The sequence below is a fragment of the Festucalex cinctus genome, chromosome 5 (assembly GCF_051991245.1).
Source record: "Festucalex cinctus isolate MCC-2025b chromosome 5, RoL_Fcin_1.0, whole genome shotgun sequence".
NCBI classification, from domain to species: Eukaryota; Metazoa; Chordata; class Actinopteri; order Syngnathiformes; family Syngnathidae; genus Festucalex; species Festucalex cinctus.
Genome location: NC_135415.1, coordinates 15370603 through 15378102, shown reverse-complemented (window position 1 = coordinate 15378102; position 7500 = coordinate 15370603). Strand labels below are relative to the sequence as shown.

At 40.3% G+C, this 7500-nt stretch overlaps 3 protein-coding genes across 5 annotated transcripts in view; 2 read left to right on the top strand and 1 right to left on the bottom strand.

Annotated features, from left to right (window-relative positions):
* Nucleotides 1-1719, top strand: part of rsrc2 (arginine/serine-rich coiled-coil 2) — a 9519-nt gene extending 7800 nt beyond the window's left edge. The window contains exons 8-9 of the mRNA XM_077521264.1: nucleotides 317-406; nucleotides 477-1719. Of these exons, the coding sequence (XP_077377390.1) occupies nucleotides 317-406; nucleotides 477-662 (276 nt within the window). The 3' untranslated portion in view covers nucleotides 663-1719. The remainder of the gene's footprint in view (nucleotides 1-316; nucleotides 407-476) is intronic.
* LOC144018744 (uncharacterized) lies at nucleotides 1486-3957 on the bottom strand. 2 transcript variants are annotated; one of them, XM_077521266.1, is made up of 5 exons: nucleotides 3356-3955; nucleotides 3137-3263; nucleotides 2927-3060; nucleotides 2593-2631; nucleotides 1486-2526 (listed from the first exon to the last, which is right to left on the bottom strand). In XM_077521266.1, the coding sequence occupies exons 1-5, from the start codon at nucleotides 3467-3469 to the stop codon at nucleotides 1930-1932; spliced, it is 1011 nt and encodes a 336-aa protein (XP_077377392.1). In that variant the 5' UTR covers nucleotides 3470-3955; the 3' UTR covers nucleotides 1486-1929. The 2 variants fall into 2 exon arrangements, with proteins under 2 accessions (XP_077377392.1, XP_077377391.1); XM_077521265.1 differs by having other exon boundaries at nucleotides 1486-2631; nucleotides 3356-3957.
* A 757-nt stretch (nucleotides 3958-4714) lies between these two features.
* The window catches only part of zcchc8 (zinc finger, CCHC domain containing 8), an 8271-nt gene continuing 5485 nt past the window's right edge, over nucleotides 4715-7500 (top strand). Inside the window, exons 1-8 of one of the 2 annotated variants that reach the window (XM_077522845.1) lie at nucleotides 4715-4971; nucleotides 5061-5100; nucleotides 5173-5247; nucleotides 5586-5691; nucleotides 5890-5967; nucleotides 6222-6325; nucleotides 6436-6519; nucleotides 6607-6667. In XM_077522845.1, the coding sequence (XP_077378971.1) occupies nucleotides 4752-4971; nucleotides 5061-5100; nucleotides 5173-5247; nucleotides 5586-5691; nucleotides 5890-5967; nucleotides 6222-6325; nucleotides 6436-6519; nucleotides 6607-6667 (768 nt within the window). In that variant the 5' untranslated portion in view covers nucleotides 4715-4751. The remainder of the gene's footprint in view (nucleotides 4972-5060; nucleotides 5101-5172; nucleotides 5248-5585; nucleotides 5692-5889; nucleotides 5968-6221; nucleotides 6326-6435; nucleotides 6520-6606; nucleotides 6668-7500) is intronic. The other variant, XM_077522846.1, reaches the window with a different exon arrangement.

Below are 7500 nucleotides of genomic sequence, written 5' to 3'. Positions count from 1 at the left end.
AACTAATCAGAAGCTAGCAATGACTTTGGGTAAATGCAAGTGAATGACTGAGAGCAGCAGATTCGACACATTAATTTAGATACTTGTAAAAAAAAAAAAAAAAAAATTAAAAAATATATGGATGTGTAAATAATTATGGAAACATAAATGTACAAGTAAATATACATTTTAACAAATTAATTTAAATGTAGGTTCCTCAGGGTGTGGACCATTGCAAAGCGAGGCATCTTTGTCGCTGGCCCTACCCAATTCTTCAAAGAGCGATTACTAGTTGGGAGGGACTTATTGTCAAAGTGAGCATTTTCTCATTTTCCAGGACAAGTCCCAGACGGCCGAGTTGTGGGAAAATCTCAATTTTGGCAACAAGGACCAAAATGTCAAATTTCGCAAGTTAATGGGCATTAAGGTAAGTATTTTCCCCCAGCACGTTTCATCACTGTTGACGTATTACGAGTCCCCGCCATTGATCCCGCCAGGCTGATGACGAGGGGGAAGCGTCCAAGCCGCTCAACGACGAAGGCCTGAAGACTCTCCAGAAACAGGAGGAGATGTTCCGCAACCTGGACGTCCAGTACGAGATGGCCCGATCGCAGACGCACACCCAGCGTGGCATGGGCCTCGGCTTCTCCTCCGCGTTTTCTCGTGGAATGGATTCCATGTAATGGAACTTTGTAATTTAATTCCTAGGTGGTGTAAATAAGAAGTCCTCTCAATGCATACATCTCTCAAAATGGACAGTGCTGCTTTGGAATACAGCTGCGGTAGTATTTTTTTGTTGTTTTTACACATGGAAAATGAAGCTACTCTCAAAAAAGTTTGGAATATTGGGCTTTTGAGCGAAACTAGAATGCCCTTTACGATATTTTCACCAAAAGTAGGAGTGGGCGATACCGCAAATATAGAATCTTAATTATAAAGTCGAAATTTTGATTACACATAAAATAGAACCGTTCTCTAAATGCACTTATTAGTTTCTGAAAATGAAATATGTAAACAAATATAAATTATAAAGCAGCAAAATATGAGTAAAACAAAAGTCACAGTTCTGTTTTCATGTCAATACAATCAGAATAGCAAATGTCTAAAACTGCACAGAACTTGGCTGGTATGAAGGCATGGTAAAAAGAAATTGTGGCAACAACAAAAAAAAAAAAAAAAAAATCATCCAGTGCCCACAAATGGCCCCTAGGTCCTTGAGGTTACAGGATCAAGTCTCTGAAACAGGCTAAAAGAGTTTCAGAAAATCAAAAGTGAACATCCTTGGAAAATTTTAAGTCAAGCATTGTTGGACGTGTATGCAAAAGTCGAGAAGTCAAAATTAAGTTCATAAGGAAAGGTTATAGTGCAAGGTTGATCATTCTTAAGTTTAACCTGAAAGCCCAACATCCCAAACAGAGTATCATATGTGGTTGAAAACTGTGTTTTAATGTGATTTTTTTTAAGTGTTAAAAAAAATGACCCATGAAAATCTCAATGTTTGTGTAGCATATTTTTTTTTTATTTACTTTTGCCCCTGATAAAAAAAAAAGGTGTCTGCATACTCCTGCTTCCAGGACTGCCAAGTAATTAGTCATAAATTCCAACATACCTCAAATAAATTACTGTCAGAAGGCTTTGTTTAAGTACAGTACAGTGGTACCTTGAAGTTCTAACAAGTATGTAGCTGTTCCAATTTATGAAAATAAAAAAAAAAATAAAAAAAAGTCACCTTCTCAGGCATGTTCTCGCGTTCGTTCTATGGACGACTGTTCTCTACGTTCTTAGACTTCTCCCGGATTTCTACAGTCTCATTGAAGCTGCTTTCTGCCTGGAGATAGTGTCTCACAGAAAGTTTCCAATTTGAAATAGTTCCTACATTCCCTTTGGAATTTGACCACAACCAAAAATATACCGGAACTGTTCCATCCCTTTTCAATCCTAGAAGGGATTCTACTTGCAGATGAGAGTGGAGTAGAGCACGTGTGCCACGCCGGTGATGAGGTTGTGGTTGGCGAACTCCAGAATAAGGAGAAGGATGGGGTACTCACTTCGCCTCTTGGCCCAATCCTCTTCCCGGCTCAACCCCATCCAGTTGAGCAGCAGCGTCCTCATGGCGTCTGGGAACAGCTGCGCGGCCAGCTCCTCGGCCGGCGGCAGCTCCTCGATCTTCTGAATGTGGCGCTCCTTGAAGGCCTCCACCTGCCGGCTGATGTCGGCTTGGGCCGCGGCAAACCGGCGGCCCAGCCAGCTCGCCAGTTCCGTCTCTGCTGCGTCCAGCCCTTCCGCCGTTCCGTCCAGGCAGCGATCGGCGCGGTCCAGGAGGAGCAGTGCCGGCTCCAGGTGCTGGGCTGTGAAGTTTTTGGCCACCAGTTTGTCATTTAGGCTCTGGATCTTATTCCTAAATTCGGTTAAGGTCTGAGAGCTGTGCTGTGTGGAATAGGAGTGATCTGATGACATGTGTCTAATAATTGTGTTCTCAGGCTGCTTGGGTGATTGGTCGTTGGGGATTTCACTACTGGCATCCAGTCGGTCCAGGCTGTAACTAGCCTTCAGCGGGAATTGGTCGTTGGGGATTTCACTACTGGCATCCAGTCGGTCCAGGCTGTAACTAGCCTTCAGCGGGATGTCGCTCATCTGAGATTTCCACAAATCCTGCAACGGGGGTCAAGGTCACAGTGTTAGTTTTTGTCATTTTGTGGAAAAATACTTGTTCATTGAAGAGGTGGTATGAATTAATATTAGGGCCCAATCATTTTTTTGAGCCCGATGCAGATTCCAATATATGGCGGAATAAAATTCTGATAACATTAACTGGACGATTAATTCGATTTTCAAGGTGAAGAGGAAAAAACACTGGCCAGAGAGATTGTCATGAGCTGCATAAATTTCTGCTAATGAGTAGTACTAGTTGTTTAGTGTAAGTTTGTCTCATGTGAGGCAATCCTACCTGGAAGTTGTCCATTACTGCCAGCTGCTCCCGCTTGGTGTACATTTCAAAGGCGAAGCGGAAAAGCCCGTGAATGTTATAGAACCACAGGCCGTTGTTGGACGCCGCCACCTTCAACCCGCGGAACCTGAATTCTGACAAATCAAAAGCCACATAACAAGCCTGATGTGATTTCACAAATCCTACTTCTTTTTATTTGGTTGGGTCTACCTGAAGGGAAGTGGATTTTGGTGGCGAGGCCTTTTCTGGAAAACTTGGCGTGATGCCTTGGATGGTTTTCGGCACGGATGTCCGTGTTGGCCAAGAGGTCGGCACCAAGAAAGAGAGCAACTGAGCCCTGAAACAAAAACAGTTTTCAAACAAAAATTTTAAATAAATATATACATTGTACAATGTAAAATAAAAAAACATGCATACTGCTCCACGTACCTTTTGGGGACAGTCTGTAAGTGCGAAAGACGACTGGTTTACCAAGTAAATGTAACGAAGTTTCCTCGAACCTGCGTCCCAATGCGGTAATGACAAGTAGCTAAGGTTCGACATTGTAGTCGTGCAACACTCGTAGATGCGTGTTACAAAAATACAGAGAAAATTGAGTTACACGGCTTGATTCGGGTCACTAAAACAAAACACGCTAACGAGCGTCACGAATGCATGGTAGCCGATAGGGGCCAAAAATAATATGCAAACCCCGGAGAGTAGTCTTGTGGGCTCTATCGGCCAAATATAAATGAGATATATCTCATTTTTATTTAGCCGATAGATTTCTGGTTATAACCAGAAATTAAAGGGCAGGAAATTTTCATATTGAAAAATTAAAGCAATTTACTTAGACATTTTTATAATGGCCTTACTTTAGAGAGCAAAACAAAGAACACGCCTGAGGAACGCGTCACTTTGAAAAGACTTTTGTTCGCAGTCTTTTAACCACAGTTGTGAAGTAGATAGGACACGTCCCTTTGACTTGCATGCCCACGTCAAGGTTAGTGGGGGCAAACTGCCAGTGTCAGCGCCTTCCATTTTTGTATACAGTAGCACGAAAACAAAAGTAAGAAGTATGCATTTCTAGTATGTATGTATGTAAGTATGATTCCTACAGTTGCACAAAACGCTGCCCTTTCTTCATTTATTAAGTGTGAGAGCTTCAGAAGCTTCTTGGCTACTAATAAAACAATTAACGCAAGCTAGCATCTTGACAGCCAAATACCAGTAGCATAATGATGGAAGTGAAGCATGACTACTTTTTTTATTACTGTTTTTATTACGCAGTGAGGTACATGTGGAACAGAAAATAACAAAATATTTGTTTATCTTTAAAATCAAATCTTTCAATCTAAAATGCACATTAAATAATAATTTGAGAATTTCTAGATATGTATATCTTTACATATATATTTTATAAATGTATACATGTGACTTCACATTTATATGGCTGAATATTAAAGATTCCATGGTCTTTGGACCTTAAGAGTAAAATATAATTAAAATTGCAGGCTAAATTGGTCAAAAGTGTGTTTTCTGCTTTTTTGTTTTGTTTTGTTTTTATTTTATTCTTTTTTTAAAGTTTTTGTCATAAGAGCACATGGTTTGATGTTGATCATTAGCATTAAATCAACATCGTGAAAATCGGTTGAGAATTTTGCCCCCACAAAGGTGGCTACAACGTACGAATGTCACGGGCTGTCAGTGGACTACCGTACAAACTTGTGGGTGAAACCACACTAGCCAATAACAGCGGCTGTTTAGGTCACGTGGTATACCATGTGACATACACAACCAATCAACGCAAGGTGTTTTTTGGTAACGCTCGTTCTCTCTTTGACCAATGACCAGGGCTTCAGTTGGGGGGGAAAAAATGGCTGAAGTCAATTTTAGTTACGAGGCGTTCGTTGACCAACTGTATGACCCTGTCCCGGGCCCCACACACATTCGTTTCCCGGACCAAAGCGACGCCGATACGGCGGAGGACGATGAAGAAATGCGGAGGCTCCGGAGCCGCCTGGACGAGTGCGACGATTGCATTGAGAAGCTAACAGAGGAGAATATCCTTGCGTTGCTCGCCCGCTTAGCATTTCCAAATGCTAACTGTAGCTAGCTGTCGACTGAAAACTAACCTTAACTTTAGCTTCACATAAAGCTTTGAGAAGAAAGTTGTCTATTCTGACACGGCCCAGGTAGGTGACAAAATGACGCGGTGGGAATGTCATTTCAAAGTCTGTCTAATGTGCTTGTGTGTTTGCCTTTAGCGGAATCACGATAGAAGATGTCAACATCGACGGCCCCATCGCTCAAATTATTTATTCCAACAATACCATAACAAAGTAAGTTTCACAATAGAGTTTTCAAGCTTGGGTTAAGATTTCAGACCAGGCTTAAGGTTTCAAGTCAGGAGGAAGGTTTGAAACTTGAGTAAGGGTTTTAAGAGTAGATGAGTCAAGACAATGTTCGGTTTTGAAACTGTATGTATTGTTAGTAAGTTTGGGATTCAAGATGGGGTTAAGGTTTCAAGCCTGGGAAAGTGTTTGAAACAAGAGTTAGGAATTCAAGCACAGTTAAAATTTCATACTAGGGTTAGATTTTATTTCAATAACCAAAAGTTTCAGAAGATCCAGGGCAAAGTTCCCAAAAAGCCGGTGCTGACTGAGACTTTCCTTCCCAGGCAATGTCGTCAAGAAATCGAGGATTGCGTGTGTGGAGTCATACTCAGACACCAAAAAGAGGCAAACCGTAACATACAATGGGCATCAAAGTACCTGAAGCCTCAGGTGTGTATGTGTGAGTAAATGCAGGGTTGTATAAATGCGTGGATGCTGTGTGCCTGTCTGTAGATGTTGCATGTATTTTACTTTTGGTCTGACGAAACACCCCCCCCCCCCCCCACACACACACACACATATATATATATATGTATGTATGTATATATATATATAAATATAAATAACAATTTTGTATCTTCTGTGAAGCCTTCCTCATTTTCCGTGGACGAAGACCCGCAAAAGTTGGCCTCCACTAGCGTGAGAACAACCACCGAAGCCTTTAAAGTGGGTACACACCAGTTATTTTAGTTAATAAAAACAAATGAAAAGTAAAACTAAGTTTTTTTTTTGTTTTTTTGTTAATGAAACAAAATACAAATGAAAATGCTTTTAAGAAATGAAACAGAGAATTAAATCTGCAATTTCAGCTCACTAAACAACTGATCAACTATCAAAAATAGTTGTCGATTAACTTGATAATCATGAATCATTCCACCTCCTGTTAAACCCAGTGTGTATGTTTATTGTGTGTGAGACAGGTAGTGGGCAGCGTGTTGTACTTCACCAGCTTCAGCGTGGACAAACTGGGTCAGCCACTTTTCTACGACAGCCCTGACCACACCGACGGGTGGGAAGTGCCAACGTATCTTAAAGACGCGGCTGACACTGGACCAGTTTGGAGCCTTGAAACGCTCACTTCTGTTGTTGCTTGTATATTCTTGATCAATTGTCATTTCCTTAAGCGGCGCAAAGCTACAAGCAGATCTTCACCCAGGTTATCGGCACGGATGGTCAAGACATAGAAGTGAAGGACAAAAGGTGCTCTGGAAAAAAATGGTTAAATATCAATTGAAAATCTGCCATCTAGCTCACTCGTTCACTTGATTATAATTGTTAATGTTTGACCATTTCTGTGTATTGCAGGCCCAAATCTATGTGTTTTAACTGTGGTTCAAGTGCTCATCAACTACGAGACTGCCTCGAGGTGAGTCGACACACACAAATGCCACAATATTAGGAACACTTTATTGCTTTTGTGATAAGACGGAACAGTGGTGCCTTGCGGTACGAGTAACCCAATTTACAAGTAGGACTCGACTGATGTTTTGTTTTGTTTTGTTTTTATGGACTGATACCAATTCTGATGTTTGGTACAATTAAATTCTCATAACTGATTTTTATTTTTTTTATTTTTTTTTTAATGATAAACAAATCTATATAATGGATACAATAACTTCTTTCGTAAAAGACTGGCTGGATTATTTTTTCTGATTTATTTTTGGGGTGGTTGAACGTCATTATATATTTGTCTTTTGTTGTAATGTAAAATAATAAAACAATCAGTCAAAGTTGACCATTTTTGCAAGCTATTGGCCAGTTGAATCCGTGCAAAACATGGATAAAAAAATAAAATAGAGTTTTAAGCCTGGTTTGGGTTTCAAATTGTAATTTCAAACCAGGGTTTAGTTCGGTCACCATCATGTACTTGTCAATTACTGTATGTTTTTTTTTTTTTTTTTTACTTGGATGGGTGGTAGAGCATTTACTGATGCACAACCACCAATAAATGGCCTCGATGGCACATTTTAGATATGCAGTAAACACAGTTTGTCAGATAATTGTATAACATTGGAGAAGGTCATAATCCAACTTTTTTTTTCCCCCCTGGATGAAAGGAGAGTCTATTCTTTCAATTGGTAGATTTTGTGTGTATAATCATTGAACTCAATATCCTGGAGATCGTAAATATATAAAAATGCCCTAAAATGGCTATTAGTATAAGTATCTCATACAAGTATATAATGCTGAATGAACATG